Raw genomic sequence first — 24,096 nt, forward strand, 5'->3', positions numbered from 1 at the left:
AAAATTGATTACGGTCCACTTTCCACCGAGTTCAATGAGTTTCAAGTTCTTTTTTTGCAATCATGCCTAGAGAGTGAAGGAATCGATTGGTAAATTGTTTGCAATATCCAACCCTTAACGTCATTTTAGCGTAAGCGACAAAAACCAAACTTTACAGGAGAAGGTTTTTTTTAAATACTTTTAACCATTAATTTGGTAGTAATTTAAAATTTTTTTTTCAATTATATATGTAAATGTCTAAAAAGCATTAATGTATGAGAAATTTTAAATTACTACCACATTAATGGTTAAAAGTATAAAAAAAAACCTTCTCCTGTAAAGTTTGGTGTTTGTCGCTTACGCTAAAATGGCGGTAAAGGCTCGATATGCAAAAATAAAATAAAAAATATAAAAAATAAATATATTTTAACCTACAAGTAAAGCCCGACAACTAAGGAATTTTGGCTTTGTAGATAAAATTTATCTCATATCCCACAAACTATTGAAATTTAAGAAAATTAAAAAAATGTCAATCACCTAGTTGAGATAGCGCGTACTGTTTGTTGAGATAAACATTGCAACAACGAAATGAGAGTCCATTACTTCCGCAGAAGTTAAACAAAGATTGACAATTATGAGATCGAGTTAGTCGATAGCTTCTGCTACCTCGGAAGCATTAAAACAACTGTCGGAGGAGCCGACTCTAGTATCAACTTTAGAACGTGAAAAAAAGCTACGTGTGAACGACTGCAATTGCTTATTCAAATATTTCGAAGCTCAAAATATTATCCGAAAGTGTGAAGTTCGCGCTATTGTACGAAACATGAGTCATCTCGCATTCCATTACTCAGTGATTCCAAACTTTCATCATCAAATTCCTCCAAACAACACTATAAGTAATGCAAATATATTGCCGAGAATAGGTCACACTTTAAGAAAAAGCATCACGAGTATGCCGTTTAGTGGAAACCCACAAGGTAATGGAAGTCACGGCCAGTCAAAAACAAACTAGAAAATTTTGGTGCGAACTGTCTAGAACCGACTTGGGACGACGCAACAGAAACAGGTCTGAACAGTGTGAGACAATTAATATATATAAAAAAAATTATTCAAATGGTCACGACATTTTGCAAAATGTGATATTAATATTTCGTTTTTATGAAGCTTTTTGTACATAAAATTGAAAAAGTTCTTGATTTTCTTCATTGAATGACAATCTCTTCCAGTTACGGAGCTCTGCAATGACGTCAGCTCAAAGACAATCCACAGTTCAGCCGCTATTTTGGTTTGATTTCCAGAAACATATTTTAAAAAGATATAATTTTATAAAAATTAAGACATATTTGTTACTCTCGCAACAAAGTTGCTAAGAGAGTGTAATAGTTTTGCTCACATAACTGTTGCGAGATATTGATGAAACTTGTTACACGTGTTTCTTGGCACCATAGAAAGGTTGCTTTCGAAGAATGGGCGAAATCTAAATCAACCAAACTCTCTACAGTCGTTACTACCTTATACAGTCTAAAAATTGAGGAAATCGGATTATAACCACGCCTATCTCCAATACAAAAGTTATGTTGAAAACTACTAAAAATGCTTTAAGTAAGGAAAAACACTAGAAACCTCAAATTTCATTACAAAGATGGTTCAAAAGGGATGCAGTCAAGTGGGTATAACAAATTTTAGATGGGTGTGGTTCCGTCCACTTATGGGTCAAAAACAATATTTCGGAAACTGTTTGACCAATTTCAATGAAATTCGATTCGTAATATTTTCCCGACATCCTAATGACATGTTATGAAAATAGACCAAATCGGTTCACAATATCGCCTACTTCCTATATACCAGAACTGTGAAGTCAATCTGAATCGTTTTCTTTTCAGTATATAAAGTAAGCACTAGTTAAGATATCCGCACAGAACTTTGCACACATACTACATTTATAGTGTGGCATCGCCCTTCTAAAAATCGCCGGAATCGGACCAAATATAGGTAAGTCTCTCAATTATTTTGAAGAAATTCAGAGGGAATATTTTTCTTCTTATAATAAGTTTTCGTGCCAAAAATGAGTGTAATCGGGTTATAATTTTTCTAGCTCCCATATAACTAATGTTAGGGTTTCCAATGGACTTTACACTATATATATGACGAATATGTGGGTCAATTAGCGCGTTATATTAATAAAATTAAATAAATAAATTGCGAGAGTATAAAATATTCGGTGACATCCGAACTTAGCCCTTCCTTATTTGTTATTATTTCTTGTTGCCCAGGGAAATAAATAACATTAAATATAACTACTTTGGACATTTTGAAATACATATTTTTTAATTCTGGAACTGTTGCATATTCAACAAACTACACTGAGTTTACATTTAATTGATTACCTATCAATTAACACGGAATAAATTATTATTTTCAACATGATTACAAAGTTTCACCAATTGCTCCACAAATCACAACTATTAACTCATACATATAATTTTAGTATATACATATATATATGTGTGTAGTATGTTTATCATACAATCAAACAGAAAGCTATGCATCAAAATAGTAAATATGCATAATTATACAAAATCACTGCAATTGGGATGCTGCCACATAACGGATTAAAATAGTTGCCACATTAAATGGACGGTACTTAAATAAAATCGAGCAAATTAGCAAGCAAACATCGGACATAAATGCAATTAATGCGGCAATTTTGTTGTCATTAAAGCAATTTGAGCGACATCAATGAAAATTTGTACGAATAATTGCTAGAAGATGTATATATAATATGTATATATGTATGTATGCAACCAAATTTGATGAAAGAGAAATTCAAAAATAATAAATACAAATGAGAGGCGGCAATTAATGTAAGTAAGTATATGTACAACTGTTTATATGCCTGACTGACTAAGTCGCACGAGAGCGTATACTACATATGTTCATCTGTAATTGCAGCAGATGTCGGGCATGCGTGCCTCAGCGGGTGGTAATCAAATGTAATCAGCGAAATATGACAATGAAGAGGCTATGATGAAAAAAAAACGAAACAAAATAAATAAAAAAAATAAAAACTTAATGAGAAAATATGTGCAAATAAGGAAATTAAGCATGGCAAAGATTTGTGGATCATTATATGTATGTATATGTGTCTATAAATATGTATGTATGCCCATAAATTGGAATTTATTCAAGCATTGCGCAAAAGCGCAGGCGCCAACGACTTGTGGCGGCCAACTTTAATGTGTGCTTAGTATATTTAAAATTGTGTGTGTGTACATGTGTGAGTGCCCGCCGTGACTCCACCTCATTATGCGCGATAGCAGCAATACAAGGTGCACGGTGGCACAGCCATTCACATAACAGCAGCGACGGCGGCACATGTGTGAATGACGGACGAAAATGACAGCAGACGAATTACTACACAACAGCTTCACTCTGCACCTCAACCAACGGCCGTTTGCCCGCACCTAAGTATGTATATGCCTTCTTTGAGCGTATTCTTCCGCACGCTTGCCGAACAACGCTTGATTGATGTTGCTGTTTTTATTTGTTCATAGCTTTACAACAACAACAACATGCAGACATATGTATGTGTGTACTATCGTTGACAGCGACTTGATCAACAACAACAATAATAACAACAACCGTAACCGTAACAATACCAACACTAGCAACAGCAACAAAAACAACTGAAGCTTACCGCTTGTCATCGCTAGCTAGCTAGCTTGGTGGGCCAAAAGGGCGACGTTGCGACGCTTGCGCGACTCGGGCCGAGTTGTGTGTGTGTGTTGCCTTTTGTAAGCGTGGGAAACGCTCATTTGTCGAGTCACATCACACAGACACAGACGGACAGACGACAATGACGGCACTTAACTTAACTCTATATTTGTTGTATGTGCTTTTGCTACTTCACACAGCCACTGTTTCAATTTCTAGCAACAAGCACAGCTGTTTGACATTTTGCCTCTGTTCAGCTGACAGTTGTTGACGTTCGCTTGTCTCTCAAGAATACAACTCAGTGCTTTACTCTTGTTCTGCTGAGGCAGCGCTGCTCCACCTGTGCCGCATGCGTAGCAAATTGTGGTCAACATGAAAACAAGAAATTAATAACCTTTATAAAAAAATTTTAGTGCACGCATACAACACACATTCACATAATGTAAAACCATGAAAGCGTAAATAACAGAGTAAACAGAGGCTTGCACATCATAAAATTATAACAAGTGCACGATTTGTACCCGTCTGTCTGGGCCATAATGAGTAATAATTCACACTACCGACCTTCATATGGGAGGTGCAATATAGATTTTGTTGGTAATGTGTCGCAGGGTCAAAGTGATATGTGAATCAGCAACTAGATCACCCATTTATTCATGGTTTTTATAGGAAGCTATATTTAATAAAGTTAAGTGAGCATCAGTAGTTTAATTTATATACAGAACCTTTGAACCTTTAAAAAAAAATCATTAAAAGATCTAAATCAAACTAGATTTTAACAAAAATGAAATAATGATTATTGGTTTAATATAATAACTAATAAATATGCGTGAAGTAGATCATAAATTTAATCTGGTAGAATTGGAGTGATCTGTATATCTGTATACTCTAATATATAATATTAGATTATTTAGTATATATAATTATTTTAAAAATGCCTTTTTTCGAAATTCGAAACCAATTATTACGATTTTGGGGCTAAATTCGAAAGTCGAGGAATGCACTTTTTTTGCTCATGTCAAAAAGTAGTTTGGTCCAATACCCAGCTTAATGTTGTACGGAGTTATTAATATTTCACATCAGCTTCCTCTGAAGCATTCCAAAATCTTCCATAATGGATGCTGTCATCATGTATAATACCGCAATATTTATTCATAAAGCTGTAGTGTACTCCAATTTAGTAAATCGTGAAATGTAAACAAAAATATCGCGTGATCTGAAAATGACGTCACGTGAACTGGGCGGGTTCAATGACCTGTAAACAAAATATCACGTGACCTTGAAATGACCTCACTTGTTCAGGGTGAGGTCGTTGACCTCACTCAAATATGTAAACAAAAATGTCACGTGATCTTGTAATGACATCACGTGATCAGGGTGGGGTGATTTACCTCACTCAAATATGTAAACAAAAATATCACGTGGCCTTGAATTAACATCACGTGATATTGGCGGGGTCATTAACCTGTAAACAAACATATCACGTGATCTTGAAATGTCATCACGTGATCAGGGTGGTGTCATTGACCTCATGGGGTAACCGGATATGATGTTACCGGAACCGGAAATGGGTCATACGGAACCGGACATGCATAAATATTTTGTCGGAACCGGAAATGATGTTACCGGAACCGGATGTGGGGTAACGGGATATGATGTTTTCGGAACCGGAAGTGGGACATCCGGAACCGTGTATGGATAAATATGTTGCCGGAACCGGAAATGATGTTACCGGAACCGGATATGAGGTAACTAATGTGCCGATTTCAAAATTTCTTTCACCATTCGAAAGCTACATTCACCCCGAGTAACATATGCTTTATTTATTGCTAGAATCTCAACTTTCTGGAAATAGTACTTAGGTAAAGGTATCAAAAAGACTCCGTGATGGAGAATTTTAATCTGAAACTGAAAATCGTCAAAATATTAGAAATATACAAGCTCGCTTCATAATCCGAGAGAAAGACATCGGACACCCAATGCTAGAAATAAAATATATTTTCATGCTCGAATTTTCCTCATTTTACTTTTTTTAAAATGAACCCAAGCAAGAAAGGAAAAAGTGCATAGATATATATGGGAGCGTGTATAAAAATTTATAACATTTGAAATGTTTGTTTAAACCCGTGCGCAGCCGGAGCGATCGGCCAGTCTTTTAATAAAAACCAAATGAATTTCGAATTAAATAAACTTTGTTAACCCGGTCTCACATTTGGACTTAAATACAACGCTCTAGCACAAGCAATGTGAACTTGAAGTACACCGCATTACTGTTAATTCAAAAGTCAATCGAGCAAGCATAACGAATGAAATTAATATCACACAAGCTCTTCAGGAATTTAATTGGTTTTGCTACGAGTAAATCGATAAAGAAGAATAAGTAGTTCGAAGTTAAATTCCAAAGCAAGGATAACTTTCAGTATTAATAGAAAATTTATACATATGTATATGAAAATACATATATAAAAGCAGCAGGAAAAAATGTACATATATACAATTATCGGATATAAGCTGTTTTATGTTCTTTTTATACTTCTAGTAGTTTCAACGGAAAAATCGATATACTCACAATGACCTCTTATTTATGATATTATAAACCAAGCAAAAGTCTCTCTATATTAATAGATTTCCACTGCTCTACAGTTTAGCCAGTATAGCTACGGGAAGTCATTGAAAACTGTAAAATATGCACTTTAAAAGCACAAAGAAAAAACATATAAGATATATCAGTTTCAAATGGATGTCAGTTACCTGGTGTCAAAAGGATATCAGATAGCTATCACATTCATGTCATGACAGCTGTTAAATGTAACTCAGGGTCAAATGGATATCAGCTGACAGGTTTTAGATTGACAATAAATGGAATTTATCCGTACTTAACGGGTTTGGGGTAGTCAAGATGTTCAAAAAATCGTTTTTTTTTCTTTTTTGCATTTTCGTTAAGTGTAATTTCTTAAAAATATTCACTGAAAATTTTAAGTTGATCCAATAATTACATTTTGATCTATTCGACAAATAACAAAGAGCGCTCAGGCAATCCAAAAAGCTTGGGTGAAACTTTAAGTGGGTTTTTCTCAAAACTCTGTTTTTTGAATTGATGACAACTGTAACTCGAAAACCGCTCAGTAGATTTCAATTAAATTTATACAGCTTTTAGAATACATCATAATCCAGGGTCTGATCGAAGCTTTTTTTCAAAGACTTCGATTTGTTAAAACCAATTGCCTGTCGATTTTTTCCCGAAAAAATACTTCTGAGGTCGCCATTTTGATGAATCTACGAGGACTTATGATTGTCACTGCAACGACATTTTTTGGAACTGGGTCAACACAAACAGCCTCAGCATCAGACTAGATTACTTGAAATTGTTCCATAGACAACTATCAATATTTAAAGGCCTGTCGTGCGCCCATTAGTGATTATGCAGTTTTTGTATTAAACATTTTTATTTACTTTCATTTTAGCGGCATCAGAGATGTAGCTACAATATTATTCCAAGAATTCTTAATGTATCTATTACTGAAAAGATCAAATTTTTTAGAAAGGATCTATATAATAACCTTTTAAGCATCTCAACTGCTTTTCAGACAACCTGAGATTTTTTTATCAAATACAATGTCCTAAGCCATCCAAAAGAAACAGACATCTGATTATTTTGCCTCACACACAGCGTATAAATAAGATAATAAAACCTTCGTTTAAACTGAAGATATGAGCCTATATGCATATTAAATCTACAGCAATCCATGTGTGCTCTGCTTAATAGAATTTTAAAATGCTCTCAAACGAGGGTAAACAATACAAGTGAAATACTAGGGTCTCAGTTATATAGCCCCGCCGAGTGCTTGAAAGCTTCATTGTCTCACAAAGTTGGCCAACAGCATCAACTCAGCTTCAGTTGTAAAGGATTGAATGGCTCATTTGCTTCGCGGGCTGATGTTTAAGTAAATTTTATGTGCTACAGATATGTATTCATGTGTATGAACTCACCTATAGCTGCAGCCCCTACCGCTGTGCTTCTTATACTCACTCACACACCCACCAAGTAAATGTGCGCCCCAAAGCAATTACAAATGAACTATACAAGTGCGAGCATATGCCCCACATAGATTAACTCGAGGATTACACTTGACACATATTCATTACAAATACAAAGTACACATGTATATTATGTACATATATATATGGTATGTGTATGGAAGATTATACAAAATACCTCCTACAAATAAGTGAGTTTAAAGCTGCAAGTATGTTGGCATCGCGATGGAAAGCGCTTGAAATTGAAATATGTGGCAACGCGAGATGCGGTGACTAAGTAAATGCAAAACAAATTTGTATACTTATTTATGTAACACATGTGCATACCGCATACTCGTAAGTAATACTAGTTAAATATTGTAGAATGATGCTGTAATGAATTTGGAGGGGGAGCTAAGAAGTTTTCGGTTCTTTCTTCGAGGTAATGTGTCGTAACTGAGTTGAAAATTGTGAAATGTATTTATGAGTTATAGGATATGTATGATATGTTCATGACATTGAGATTAGTTAAGTGGGTATGTAGATTGCGGAATAATGGTGATCAGGGTGAAGAGTGGAGTTCAAATCCGAATGTCTGTCTGTCCGTCCGTCCGTCCGTCTGTACAAGCTGTAACTTGAGTAAAAATTAAGATATCTTGATGAAACTTGGCACACTTATTTCTTGGCACCATAGGAAGGTTGCTTTCGAAAATGAGCAAAATTGGACCACTGCCACGCCCACAAAATGACGAAAACCGAAAACACATAAAGTGCCATAACTAAGCCATAAATTAGCCTTTGGAAACAAAAATTTGGTATGAAGGATCGCACTATGAAGGGGCATATTTGGATGTAATTTTTTTGGGGAAGTGGGCGTGGCCCCGCCCCCAAATAGGTTTTTTGTACATATCTCGCAAATTAATAGAGCTATATAAACCAAACTTTCTGCAGTCGTTTTTTTAGCCATTTCTTAATACAGTCCAAAAATGAAGGAAATCGGATAATAACCACGCCCACCTCCCATACAAAGGTTAGGTTGAAAATTACTAAAAGTGGGTTTACTCACTAAAGAAAAACTTCAGAAACACTAAATTTTACATAAGAAATGGCAGATGGAAGCTGTACTCAGATTTTTTTACAAAATGTAAAATGTGCGCGGCGTCGCCCACTTATGTGTCAAAAACCATATGTCAGGAACTACTCGACCGATTTCAATGAAACTTGGTTTGTAATAGTTTCCTTACATCACAATGATATGTTGTGAAAATAAGCCAAATCGCTTCACAACCACGCCTACTTCCTATATACCAGAACTTTGAAGACAATCTGAATCGTTTACTTTACAATATATAAAGTAAGCACTAGTGAAGATATTGGTGCAGAGCTTTGCACAAATACTATGTTTATAGTGTAGCAGCCTCATTCTAAAAATCGCCGAAATCGGACCATAGGTTTTTAAGGCCCCATATATCGAACACGAGGGCCTCGGTGCTTCTCACCTAATATTATGGTTTCCAACTTTCAATGGACTTTATGCACTATATATAACGAATATGTGGGTCAAATTGTGTATTATATAATATAAATAAAGTTAAATAAATAAATTCGAGAGTATAAAATTTTCGGTTACACCCGAACTTAGCCCTTCCTTACTTGTTTTTTAATATATTAATTTTTATTTAAACTAGATTAATTCATTGGTTGCAACACTGTATTTATTTCCGATTATGTAGTATACCCTGTTATCTATAAGCTACACATGCTTGAAGCCTGTATCTAAAGGCAAAAATATAGAGAGGTCTCGATGAGATACATTGCAGTTTTAGTAGAATGACTTTCAGAAGCTTGAAGAAGGTGAGGAGTGTCTCCAAATAGTTGCAGTTGAAAGATTAGTTCAACTATTCTTCATAATGTACAGGAACTGTAGTTTAAGAACCATCATAGAGATTGGTGATATTTATATGCTGATCATGCTAATATTGCAAAAGAAAGATCACCCAAGGGATGCAATAGCTAAGGTAAGGTAAGAATAGAGTTGGTGCTCGCAATTTAAAGGATCGCTAAGGTCGCCTCAATTAGCGCTCGAAGCGTATTTATGATATTATACAATGCGGGAAACAGATTACTAAAGCCATCAGGTTGAGAAATATAGACCTTATATTAAGAGATGATATTAAATTCCAATTCACATGCTATCGTCACTTCAACGAAAGTAATGACAAAGCCCACTTTACCGCTAGTAGGTCTGATGCGTAAATTTATCTAGCAACGAACTCTAATGGTAATGAACTACTACAATTGAGAGCTTTCAAATTAAACCTTCCAAATTTAATAACTTTAATTTGTTCAACAATTTCAAATTATTTTGAAAAAAACTATACTTTCAAAAAGATTTGAATTTATAGATAGAATAAACAGAATTGAGTTATGCTCAAGCTCTTTAGATCCACCGACCTTGGCTTAAAATCATAATTTTTTTCATGGATCTTTATGCCTAACCAATGAAGACTGTGATATAATAGGGAGGGATAGACTCTTAGAACTTTCTAATAACACCTCCATTAGAATACATAAGGAAAATCAAGAAGACCATAATTTAAAGTATTCAATGTGGTAATATCCGTTAGTAGAAAATTAGATCCAATATTGTCAAACGAAAAAACGATTGGGAAACTATTGTGAACTAAGGTTCTCTATGAAGACGAAAAATATTGCTAGAGTTGGTTTAACTAATCTAAGATAATCCGATGAAAACGGGTATCCGATAGCATCGTCTATTATTTACATTATTTAGATATACCTATGAAGGGGTTAGGAGTAGTCAGGATTTTCATTTCGTTTCGTTAAGTGTAATATCTTAAAAATATTCTCTGAATATCTGAAGTTGATCCGATAGTTACTTTTCGAGTTATTCGATAAATAATAAAGAGCGCTCGGGCACTCCAAAATGCTCGGGAGCATGTAGCTAGCGGTTTTTCTCAAAACTAAGTTTTTTTTTCAATCGGAAAGAGATTTGAATGAAATTTATACAGCTTTTAGAATACATAATAATCCCGGACCTTATCGATGCTTTTTTCAAAAATTTCGATTTTTTTAAATCAATTAACAGTTGAGTTTTTCCCGAAAATCTAGAAAAAAAATTTCCTGAGGCCGCCATTTTGTTAATTTTTGAAAAAAAAAGCGTCGATCAAACCCAGGATTATCTATTTATAAAACTAGTTTTTCTTATCCGATTGATATTAATTGAATCTCCAAGGACTTAGTCACCGCAACGATTTTTTTTTAGAACTGGGTCAACACAAACAGCTATAACTTTGGAAATTATATATTTTTTCACATTTTGGACTTGACAAGTGAAAACATTGGGTAATAATGCCATATTATTACTTTTGCAAAATAACATGATTTTATAGCAAAAAATACTGAAAAATATATTTTTTCGTGTCTCCGACTACCCTTAAACCATTAACAGTAAGACGGTTATGATCGAACGAATACCAAATGTTTCATGAAGAGAAAATGGAAAATACGTCTGCTGACTCTAGAAACAACAACATTTTTAATTAATAATAATTTCTGCTATACAATTATTTTTAAGATTATGGATGTGACGTATATACAAACCATATTTAACTAATTTATGACAATATATTCGCTTCCTGAATCCTTTTTCCACATTTATCGCTCCACATCAAAGTGATGCATGCTCCAAACTCCACCGACAGTGTACATTTAGTATATACAAATGTATTAGAGTACTTATTTTTAGTACACTCATATCATTTTAAGTGTTATATTTAGTATTTCCAATGAAATGCAGCGCCACTCACCAAGCGGCCAATCTGGCAAAGTGAGCTGCTGCATGTTGCATGCAACATATGTAGCGAGCGTATTAGCTATTTTTGTGCTATTTATGTTTCTAAGTACATACACATATTGCTTTTATGTATACATATACATACATACATGTACATATTGCTTTAATACATATTTTTCCGAGCATATGTATGTACGCCGTTGAATTTTGAAAAATAAATGTTTAGATTTAGAATTTTCCGCTTGAAACATGATTTCTGTGGCAAATATAGCATATTTTATGCCAGAATAAGAACTAATGTACTCGCTACACCAAGCATACATACATATATATAAAATATAAATAAAAATATAAATAAGAGAGTGTAATATGATGTATGCGCTGTGAAAGATTTGGGCCGAGTTTCACACTTCAATTTTCATTTTCAAATAATATTTCATTTAAAATTCATATTTGTAGCTTCATTTGCCCAACAGATGTTGTATAATAACCGATTACCAAAATCACTGATCTTTGAGTTCCAAAATCATTTTGAGAATCCACTGCACTTGCAACGCACTGCCTGCTCTTGGAAATGCCACATACTTGGAAAGCCTCAGAGTTGAGAAGACTACTGGAGCTAAAAACGACCGCAGCGTTTTATTTTTGGAAAATTAATATTGTTATGGCTTGTGGAAATGTGAAATTTTTGGGAAAACCATTTGGTTTGATTAAAAATAGATTTGTTTATCATCGATGTGAGTAATTTATGGGTTTTAATGTAAAATGAGTGCGGCTGTCGAAGAACTTTCGGAGCAATGCATAAAGTTAGTGCTATAAACATTTGTATGTGTTGCCATTGGCGTTTCAGTATGTAAGCACACAAATATGTTGTAAAAATATTTTGGGGGAGTTAATGCTTTATATGTACATACATTGGAGATATCTATAAATATTGTGAGGTTGCTTGTACGTCAAGTGTATTTGAGATATTTTTAGCGAGCTGCATACAAAGAAAATGTGAAAATTGTATTCATTAATAATCAAATAGAATTGTTTTTTAAATTATGTATGAATGCAGTACAAATTCCAATTCCAATTTACATAAATATATCGAATACGAAAAATCATAAAATATGCTTCCAGAGAAGATTAATTAAGACTAATCGAGTATTTCCCCTTTCAAAACCATACTATTATAGGTGGCCAAAGATTTATTTTACATTTTTATTTAAATTTTATAAATATTATTTTGATCTTTTAAGAATTTAGTTATTTAATCAAAAGTGAACATATTTAAACTCAGCAAAAAGTGAAAAAATATTAAAAGTTCATCACACAAGAAGATTTTTATGCAAAGTCTTCCACAATAAACTATTATCGGAATCGATCTACCTGTAAACTTGTCTAAAACAGGGTTACTGTTCCTAATAATTCTTGACGATGTACTGAACAAATCACTAACGGGCAAACGTGGTGTACTCTGGAATCTCTACGAACTAGTTTACTCGGATGATATGGCTCTGCTGTCTATGATAAGATCGGACTTGCAGTCGAACTTAGACCAACATAGTGTCGCTGCTAGGAAAGTTGGTCTGAAAATAAATGTGAACAAAACCGAATTCATACCAGGCAGCGCGGATAGTGACTCTCCTCATTTCACCATCTATGGCAAAGCGATCAAACAAAAAACGGAATTCTACTATCTTGGTAGTAAAATTACCCCAAAAGGTGGAACAAACGAAGATATTGCAAGCCGTATAAATAAATCACGTGCAGCATTTGCACAACTGAACAATATACGAGGATCAAATAGTTTGTCTTCCAAAACCAAATTCCGTATCTTCAAAACCAACATCAAAACCGTGTTATTATATGGGTGTAAATCCTGGTCACAAACATCAGCGCTCACACGGAAACTCCAAACTTTCGTCAACTCCTGTCTCCGCTTTTGGTGGACGCACCATTTCAAACCAAGAACTCCATAAATTGACGAACGAAATTCCTATCGAGACAACTATTCAACGAAAATGTTTTGGCTGGATTGGTCACACCCTTCGTAAAAATGGTGGCGAAATTTGTCGAAGTGCTCTCTGGTGGAATCCACAAGGGACGAGACCAAAAACCACCTGACGGCACATGGTTGAAGCAAATCTAAGTTACGTAAACACCAACTAGAATGATTTAAAATCTGAGTCAAATAACCGGAATGACTTTAGTGACTTTGTTTTGGTGCTACGCTTTAACAGGAGTTAAAGTAAATTATATATAGAAGCAAGTGGACGATAAAGTTACCCTTAGAAAGTCAACAATGGAAACAAACTTATAACGACAATAAATATCAGCACCGAATTAATAAACATAATATCTTCCATATTTTCTGACAAAAAATATACAACACAACAATAAAAATAATACAAAACAATATACCACAATAGAATAATTATGACAATCAATGTATGACAACAGTAATGGTTCTGTATTGTTAAGATTTGTTCATCATGAAACGTTTAAGGAGCTATACCAGCGTGACATTCTCAAAAAATCGATTTTTTATATTTTGCTTATTCGATAGTTTATACTTTCAAAAATATCCTGTGAAAGCGGTAAGGTCGTATCTTGAGTAGTTTATGAATGACAGCGTTCTAAAGAGCGGCCGCACGCAGGCATAATCCGTTATAGTGGAAACTTTAAACGCTTTTTCTAGAAACAACATTTTTCAAAATTGCTGACATCATATTAGGTCTACAATTTTGCTTCCGCCGTTTTTTTTTTTGTAAATTTAAAGATTTAATAGACCAGTGCTTGACGCTAGTGACATATATTGGAAAACGGCGGAAGTAAAGTTATAGATTCAAAGAGAAATTGTCCGATCGACCAAATTTAAACCGAGTATTATTGAATATATTCACTATACAATGATTTACTTGTCAAATTAGCATTAAAATAACGCAGAACTACGCCATGTTGTTAATTTTTGATATTTTTAAATAATCGTAGGTCATTGTAAATGATATTTATTCAATTTTAATACCCATTTCGAATTTTTAGGTTTCAACTACTCATTCGGCCGGAATCATGTCAGCAGTTGGCCAACTTTTATTTTTGCACCTTCAAAAACAGCGCATAACTCCGTTATTTTTCAATATAAAAAAAATCAATAAAAAAAAATCTTAAAATATATCTGAAAATATACTTTATTATGTCTACAAAATTTGGACACATTCGATCGAGTTCTTTCTATGAAAAAATAATAATTTTTCGTAGGTTACACTGGTATAGCCCTTTAAGATCGCTTGCCCGACAATTAGCAAAAATGATCAGTTCAAGTTGTTGAGAAGAAATTTTATATTTTAAAATGGAATTCATTATAGTGGAATAGCTTTCCGAAAGAAGGTTGCCATACAACAATTAATCACAGGAAATTGATTGTAATAAGGCCAAATTTTATTGATTGTTGCGAAAAGACTTGAGACTCATAAAGCTCTGTAATCGAAAAAGTTTGTTTCGTGGACTATAGTTTGATGTAAGAACCATTTCTGGACAATTTTTGTGATCAATGTTCTGTAAAAGATTATTTAAAGAACAAAATGTATATAATTAAATTTAATATTGGGATAGTAATCACTTATTTACATCCGCGATGGATCAACATTTTATGGAATATAGAACATAGAAACAATACTGCCTTTGATTTAACTATGATGTATTCCAAATACATTATAAATTACCAACTAATAGAGAAATCTTCTTTCTTATTTAAGGTTATAATATTCACATATTGACATAAAACGTTGTCACATGCAACAGATACTTCATAATTTTGCGATGTTGTGAAAAAATGTCAACATTCCTGATGCTCGAATTCGTTTATATGCTATTGTGTATGGTATATCCAGAAGATTAGTTTTCTTTAATATATTTAATTAATGTAAATATGAACAGAATCATACCAATAAATACCTAATAAAATATTATTATCTATTTAATTCGCAGCTTAAATAATCATTTACTGCGTAACTACCTTGCATTAATATATATGTATATATATGTACAAGTATGTATTTAATTCCACTTCTTAACTAAATGCTTCTACTCATACATATTAATTCGAAATATGAGTTAATAGTGTAAAGTAGTCAGCAGTTGTCACCATTTGCGGAAACAACGTCATCCACGTCATCACCTGAATGATTTGCGCAACACGTTCAAACTCAGCACAAACACTACTAGCTCGCTCATTAGAGACAATACTTAATACATACACTCAAATGTAGAGAGGAGTGTCGCATGCAATACATTCTGTAATTTGTTATGTGTGAAAATTCTCAATGAATTTAACAAATCTCATCATGAAGATACCATACATATACTAAGCAAGTAGATACCCAGTGAGAAAATTTAAGATATTCTGTATATTTCGAAGTAACCATTTACGGATAGTCAATAAAAACTGTATACTTAATTTTTAAAATAGAGCTTCACCAGGATTTCATTGAGGTTGTTGTTGCTTGCTAGTGAATTTCCCTAAAATAACTTCAGTTATGGCCCAACTTCGGAGGCACATATTAACTTGAATAACAGAGCTAAGTGTTACAACCAAATCTCTTAAATCCCTAATCAAAAATCACTTCAGAATTCAATTTCAATTTTCCTGAATTTCTAGCATTAGTAGTTTTTCCTACAGGGAATTTGAACATAGAAACCCACATTCACATCAAACGGTTAAATCCAACTCATCTCTATGCATTTACTTAGTGGCTGTATTTAATTTACAGTAAATATGTTAATTAATTGGGTGTTTTGCACATATCTTTAATTTGTAATTTCTTACACACGAGACACACCGTATTATTATTTTCAAATAATTACCAGTATTCTGTTGTATGTGTATATGTACGAAGAATATATGTAAGGCTGCAGTTAACCAGATAAGTGGAGCGAGTGTGTAATTAATGTTTAATTGCTAGTCAGCAATTTGTTTTGCGTGATTGAGTACAAATTGACATTAATCGTTTAAACATACGGCATAAATATCTACGTGTGTGGTGAAGACAAATTTTGCGAGTGATTAATGAGTTCGAAATGTGCATGCCGTAGGTGTTGACTTAACACGTCATCTCTAATCTCTACATAGTTGGAAGTTTAAAATAATTACAAAGCAGTTTATAAGGGCAAATCAACCGCAAAGAAAATTTGAATGAATTTATTATAATAATATACAGACAAATACTAATAGCTTGCCTCTTCATTAACATTTTCGATACAGACTATGAAAATCAAAATCCAAACGCAACGGAACCCTCCTTCTTAGGGGTAATTTATGATTATCGTCATTTTAAGGGGTTAGGGGTAGTCAGAGACACGAAAAATTAGATTTTTCAGTAAATTTTTATACTCTCGCAACCTGTTGCACAGAGTATAATATTTTTGTTCACATAACTGTTGTTTGTGTCACCAAGAAATATAAGATCAAAATGACGAGTGGATTTGAAATCCGGATGTCTGTCCGTCCGTCTGTCCGTCTGTCCCTGCAAGCGATAACTTGAGTAAAAATTAAGATATCTTAATGAAACTTGGAACACATGTTAATTGGCACCATGAGGAGGTTGCTTTCGAAAATGGGCAAAATCGGTCCACTGCCACGCCCACAAAATGGTGGAAACCGAAAACCTATACAGTGTCATAACTAAGCCATAAATAAAGTTATGAAAATTAAATTTGGAACATAGGATCCCATAGGAGGGGCACATTTGGATGTAATTTTTTTGGAAAAGTGGGCGTGACCCCGCTCCAAACAGGTTTTTTGTATATAACTCGCAAACCAATAAAGCTATATAAACCAAACTTTCTACAGTCGTTTATTTTAGCCATTTCTTTATACAGTCCTGTTTAGGAATCACCTCAGTCCCCATATACTATTTATGATGATTTTCGTTATTCTATTGAACTTTATACCGAATATATGGGTCGAATTGTGTTATCTTTATAAAATTACATCAATAAATTTCGAGTGTATAAAATGTTCGGTTACACCCGAACTTAGTCCTTCATTACTTGTTTGCTATAAAATCATGTTATTTCACAAAAGTAATAATATGGCATTATTACACAGTGTTCTGACTTGAAGTCACGAAAATTTTAAAAAATAATTTGTATTTTCCAAAGTTTTAGCTGTTTGTGCTGACCCAGTTCCAAAAAAAGGTTCTTGCGTTGACAAACAAAAGTCCTTGTAGATTCATCTAAAATTAGTCGGATATGAAAAATTAATTTTATAAATAGATAATCCTAGGCGGGGTATTTTTTTTTTTAATTAACAAAATGACGCCCTCAGGAATTTTTTTCTGGATTTTCGGGGAAAAAATCGACAGTTATTTTGTCTTCAAGAAAGAAAATTTTTGAAAAAAAGAAAAAGCTTCGATCAAGCCCAGGATTATTATGTATTTTAAGAGCTGTATAATTTTTATTAAAATCTACTGACGGGTTTTCAAGTTACAGTTGTCACCAGTTCAAAAACATTGTTTTGAGAAAAACGCATTTAAGGTTTCACAATAGCGTGTTGAAGTGGCTGAGCGCTCTTTGTTATTTGTCGAATAACTCGAGAAGTAATTATCGGATCAACTAACTAACTTAACTTAACGAAAATCCAAAATTGATTTTTTGAAAATCCTGACTATCCTTAACCACTTAAAAGATAGTTTTCTATAAAATTGAATAGCTTATGGCTCTGATTTAAGATATTTGTGGATCTATAAATATGTTTGAGTACAAAAACCTGCTTTTTACAAAGCCAAGGTTATTGATACCCTCACAATATGGCTTCATTCAATAATTCTACACTACTATATTACACATTAAAATATGAAGTTCAAGCGACACGAAAACGATGTGATGTGTACGGAGATGATGTTTTAACCGAACGCCAATGCCAAAATTCGTTTGCAATTTCGATCGTCCTGCAGCCCCTTTGAAGCCGATGTGGCTAAAATAAAGTCGTTGGTCGATGCAAATCCTCGAATAACAACGCAAGAGATTGTTGAAAGATTAAATTTGTGTAACGTGACCGTTCACAAACACTTAAGAGGTCAAGGATTCGAAGATTGGCATATGGGTTCCTCATGATTTTACAGAACGGAATTTTCTCTGTTGCATTAACGACTGTGATTTGATTATCAAAGGATCAATTTTTGAAGCGCATCGTTATTGTGTTGTTTAAAAGAATGTAAAGTGCAAGAGCTCAGGTCTAAAAAGCATGAACCAGTTCAAATTACTTCGAAGATCAATAGTCACCAAAAATGTTATTTTCAGTTTGGTGGGATTTCAAATTAATTATTTGTTTTGAGCTTTTGCCTGATAATACCACGATTAATTCTGTAGTGTTTTGTAACCAGCTGGACAAATTGAGAATTGCACTCAAACAGAAGAGGCCAGCATTTATCAATAGAGAAGGTGTAGTGTTCCACCAGGATAATGTGAGACCTCATACAAGTTTGATGACTCGCCAGAAGCTTTTGCTACTCGAATTTAAATTTTTTTTATGGAAGAACCTTCACCTGAATATAAAATTTCATAAAATGTTTTACACAATAAAAAATTGTATTTAAATTTCTTAAAAACCAGAAATTACTTGGTGAACGACCTAATATTTATCATATGCTTATTAAAGCCAGAGAGAGAGAGAGAAATTCGATCAATCTTTCATAGCTCACTGAATAAATTGTCAAACCTCTTCTCAGGGTTTTAGACTGACCCAACCCCTTAAAAACTCAACATTGAGCATATGGAGATCGGTGTGGTTTTTTTTCTAAAGCAATAATAAATAATATTTCTTGATTTTTCACTGTTTTTGACTAACATTTCCGACGGAAAGGAGATCCATTCAGGAATTTAGGTCTTTATAATAGAAATATAAAATCTAGAAGATATTTTATTTACATTTCTCAAACAAAATCTATTTAATCCTGATTTGAATGCATTTAAAATTTTCTTCTCTCTAAACGTACACAAAACACTAATATTTCACCCCTTCTATCATATAATGAGTATAAATTTAAAACTCCCCGAACCGTTGATAATACCAGTGTAATTAAAACTTTCAAAATGTGGGAAAAGAATTTCTGTTGAATGCCAAATAAGTGAACAAGCGCAGTAACAACAGTGAAAACAAGAATTCATATCAAGGATATTTTACCACTTGTATAAGAAGAACTAACTAATTGACAGATACCGACAAGAGCAACAAGACGAGAAGAAAAAAACGAGAAAAACACTGACAGTAACAACATTCCCATCAACTTTGACTCCAACACCGCCCAGAAATAGAAACATAAAAGCCATAGTACGTTGAAAGCATACGAATTATATGGATATGTGGAGCCATATACACATAACGGTGTGTGTGTGTGCGTATGTCGCTGTATTGCATTACAAGTGCGCGCTCCTTATCGCAAAGTGTTAAATGAAAAGCAGACGCCCTCTTCGAAAAAGGGGAGCAACAGCAATGCAATGCAATGAAATGAAACGTCGCACCATAAGGAGACCAAAGTAAATGAGGCTGCAATGCAGCAGGAGCGAAGCGCGATCACGAAGTCTGTGGGTAGGGATAATCAATTTCTGCGGGCATGAAGTGAAACCGAGAGCATTTAATAATAAATACCGTGTATATTTAAGAAAGAATTGGGCATGCAAATGTACCAGAAAAATTTTTAAAATTTTCTTACTTATACGAGTACAATTGTATGGCGCACATGCGCGTGTGTATACTCGTGGGTCATGTTAAGCGCTGCAAAGTTAAAACATATGTTAAATATTCCCATGAAACCAAAAATAGACACAAATGAAACGGTTATGAAAACAAGCAAGCTGAATATGCAGTTACACACGCACACAGCTAGTGGCATGCCTACAAGACAATACAAACACACAAATGCATTGCAATAATGCACACGCATGCTGCTAGCAAACACACACACATATACAAACAAACACTAATACATACTTGAGTACAAAAATAAAATAAAAAGAAAACATAATAAGGGTATTCGTTTAAACGTGTAATGTTACCCATCGCATAAATTTATGCAAATACGCAGTGTGTTACATGAACGCACTTCAAATTCTTTGTGTAAATGCCACTTATTTATGTATTAAACAGCTGTTTGGGTGTCAAAATATTAAAATGCCGAAAGTTAGCGAAAAAGCAAAATTTATTCAACTTTGCGAAAAATCACTAGTATTTGATTTGTTAATGTTGGAGCTGTTTGGAAAACATGACGGTAATTGTTTTGCGTCAATGCTACATTTTTTAAAGGCGCATATATACATAAATATATAAATGATTTCAGAAATCCAACGCAAAAAGGAAGATGAAATTATGGAAGACTTTAGCTTTGCATTGGCAGCTGCTGCATATTTTAGATATGGATCTACATTTGTTCATCATTCTGTCCCAAAATCACCCAACTTTTTAATAGATGTATTACCGCATTTGGATGAAAACAGGTTTCGAGAAATTGTGCGAGTCAGCAAAACCACATTTGATTTTATCATTGATCTGATAAAGGATGACGAAGTGTTCAATGGTCCACGTTCATGTAAACAGTTTCCTATCCAAATTCAATTGGCTGTAGTAATGTACCGACTGGGTTCATGTGGAGAAGGAGCAACAATTACTAAAATTGCTAGTTTGTTTGGTATTAGCGATGGTGGAGTAATACAGGTGAGCTATTTACATATGTATCGGTTAAAATTTGTGTTTCAGCTGTATTTTAAATTTCTCAATAGGTCATGACCAACAGGGTATTTGATGCAATTATTAAAAGGAAAACTCAGTTTCTGTTTTGGCCGGACCCTGTAGAGCGTAGAGCTTTAGTTGTTCAAACACTCAGTGAGCTACCACATTGTGTTGGCTACGTAGATGGAACGGAGATAAAATTGGCGGAAAAACCCACTGTAGATTGCGAAGCATATTTTTCTCGCAAGCATATATATTCACTTAAGGCTCAATGTGTGTGTGACCACAAACTAGTAATTCGTCATATGGTATTGGGGTATCCCGGTAGTGTTCACGACGCTAGGATATACAACAATTGCGAGCTATCCACAAACGCCACTGAAATGCTAACAGGATCAGAGTGGTTAGCTGCAGACAGTGCATATAAATTAACTTCGACCCTTATTACTCCTTTTAGAATAAACGCAACGGAAGGCACCTTGAATCAACGAATTCTGTTCAACAGAACGTTCAGCCAGTACCGAATAAGAATTGAGCATTGCTTTGGTTTATTGAAAGAACGTTTTAATAGCTTGAAAGAACTCAAAATTCAAATAAAGAGTGATAATTCGGTAAAGTTTGCATGCCGGTGGATATTAGTTTGTGCGATATTGCACAATATTATATTAAAAGAAAACGACGGTGGTTTTGATGTTGACGAAGAAAGCATTAGTGAAAACAGTGAAGTCGACGAGCCTGGGGATCAAAACTTACCAACAGTTGAAAGTGCATCTAAGCGCCTTTCATTGTTATCACTAATGGAAACTTAAAAATAAAGTATTGAAACTCATGTTTACATATCTTTAAAATCCATTAATATATGCTTTTATTTACAGAAAAATAAAAAGTGCTTCTGTGCCTATTAACATTTAGTTACATTCAAATATACATGTATTTTGCTATGAGATCTTTTAAATTTGCGAAAAAAGTACCATGTGAAATCTCTTAAAGTTTCACATTTATTTTGATTTTAACTTTAACTCTATTTCAAACATTTTAATGCGTTCTTCACTAGCAAGTTTCAGTTTTTCAATTTCCAGTTTGGTTTCTTTTTCTGATTCAGTTTCAATTCTTTTCATTTCTAATTGATTATTCAGTTCAATTCTTTTCAACTCGACCTCATTCTTTTCTTTTTCTTTTTCTAATTCTATTTTCTTAACTTCTAATTCCAACCTTTTCTCCTGAATAAAAATCAATTTATTGAACGGGGCTTCACTCTTTCTTTTTGGTTTTTTTGTTGAACTTCTAAAGTCCAACGAACTTTGTGGTGTAGAAGTTGCCGCGGCGGCGGCACTGCAATCGCTACTTATACTTATAGGTAATATTGGGTCAACTAAATCCTCACAATCGAGCGCACACAAGTCGTAGGAATCGATGGTATCGTTTAACGAACTATCAGCACAAGGGGAATCAGCCAGTACTTCAATGCTGTCAGTGCTTTCAAAAATTACTCCGGGATTTACATTTTTGCGTTGCCCGAAGATAACTTCCAGTAAGTCAAAGTTGGGACAAATTTTGTTGACATGCGCTGATACGCTTGACTCGTCACCATTAGCGAGTAGTCCAGACCCAGTTTTGTTTTTCCAGGCTGCCGCGGCAACGTACAACGCTTTGAGATACCTCATTTTGCTTTTCATAGCTACGCAAACGACAGATTGAAGTGCCGGTGTATTTTGCTGCAATTTTTCGTAAAACCTTTGGGAGGTCGGTTTCTGGAAGATATGCGTAAATTCGTGTTAAAACAAACATATGTACCTAAACATTTTCACTTTTCTAAAACCCTTACCTCAAAAGATTCTGGACTATCTTTAATTGCGTCGGATACTGCTTGCAACAGCTGCAGGGACTGCGACTCTGTCCAGCGATGGGACGGTTTCAGCCGTAGACGCTTTTGCTTTAACTTTTTATCCTGAAATATAAAACAATTGCAACAATTAAATAAAATTTATGTTCCGAGTTTCATTCTTACCTTTTCCATTTTAATTTTCACAATAATATTCATCAGCTGGTCGTTTGGTAGGGTTGCTTTTGCAATATCGTAAATTTACAAGTGTTCTTTACACACTGACATTGGTGCGTAATGTGTTTAAATGAATTTCCATATAAGTTGCTGCCAGATTTTTACGCATTCGTAAATATACACGGTTTAAGAGGTTTACGGGGCTTTTACACGTTTAAACGAATACCCTTAATATTTTAAAAGTGGCTCAATGAGTTCAAGTGCAGTGCATTTGCCGCGCACTGATAGCAGCCACTCAGCGGCAATTAAACGAAAAAAAATCAAAGCAAAATACCAAACACAAGCACACACACACATGCAGTTTGTTGGTGGTATACACACATGTGCAGCGCGCCCGTAAGAAGTGCAGTAAAATCATTATTAGAACATTATGAAATGAGTGCGACGGAGGGAAGGAAATAAAATAAAATATATTGTGATGCGACAAGCGCGCAAAGTGTCTTCCCGGCAGCTATTTTTAGCGCCAGCAGCAAGGCAACACACAGCTGTATATATGTATGTTTGTATGTGTGGCATTCACTGGGCGGTACATTAGTGGCATTCACGAAGTGTCGCTGCTCTTGCATGCATTATGGGCATACATAAATATAAATATATATGTGCATATCTTTATGACCATATGCTCAACGGCTTGTGTGACAAGTGAAAGAGCAGGCAGCGCGTTTATGGCGTAGACAGTGCTAAAGGTCGCGCAACAATACTCACAGTGCTGGGAATAAACGAAATGTCAGTTATTCATTTATATATGTAAATCTGTATTCATTTACATACATACACATGTCAAAATGTTTAGTGAAC

General features: G+C 34.2%; 2 protein-coding genes across 3 annotated transcripts; one reads left to right on the forward strand and one right to left on the reverse strand.

The window, feature by feature from the left end:
* The first annotated feature begins 20,540 nt into the window (after positions 1 to 20,540).
* LOC128922063 (putative nuclease HARBI1) lies at positions 20,541 to 22,048 on the forward strand. 2 transcript variants are annotated; one of them, XM_054231497.1, is made up of 3 exons: positions 20,541 to 20,781; positions 20,851 to 21,224; positions 21,290 to 22,048. In XM_054231497.1, the coding sequence occupies exons 1-3, from the start codon at positions 20,607 to 20,609 to the stop codon at positions 22,046 to 22,048; spliced, it is 1,308 nt and encodes a 435-aa protein (XP_054087472.1). In that variant the 5' UTR covers positions 20,541 to 20,606. The 2 variants fall into 2 exon arrangements, with proteins under 2 accessions (XP_054087472.1, XP_054087473.1); XM_054231498.1 differs by having other exon boundaries at positions 20,541 to 21,224.
* A 28-nt stretch (positions 22,049 to 22,076) lies between these two features.
* On the reverse strand, positions 22,077 to 23,472 carry LOC128922064 (uncharacterized). The gene is made up of 3 exons (XM_054231499.1): positions 23,248 to 23,472; positions 23,065 to 23,187; positions 22,077 to 22,990 (listed from the first exon to the last, which is right to left on the reverse strand). The coding sequence occupies exons 1-3, from the start codon at positions 23,278 to 23,280 to the stop codon at positions 22,238 to 22,240; spliced, it is 909 nt and encodes a 302-aa protein (XP_054087474.1). The 5' UTR covers positions 23,281 to 23,472; the 3' UTR covers positions 22,077 to 22,237.
* Between the last annotated feature and the right edge of the window lie 624 nt (positions 23,473 to 24,096).

Source organism: Zeugodacus cucurbitae, chromosome 5 (assembly GCF_028554725.1).
Source record: "Zeugodacus cucurbitae isolate PBARC_wt_2022May chromosome 5, idZeuCucr1.2, whole genome shotgun sequence".
Lineage (NCBI taxonomy): Eukaryota > Metazoa > Arthropoda > Insecta > Diptera > Tephritidae > Zeugodacus > Zeugodacus cucurbitae.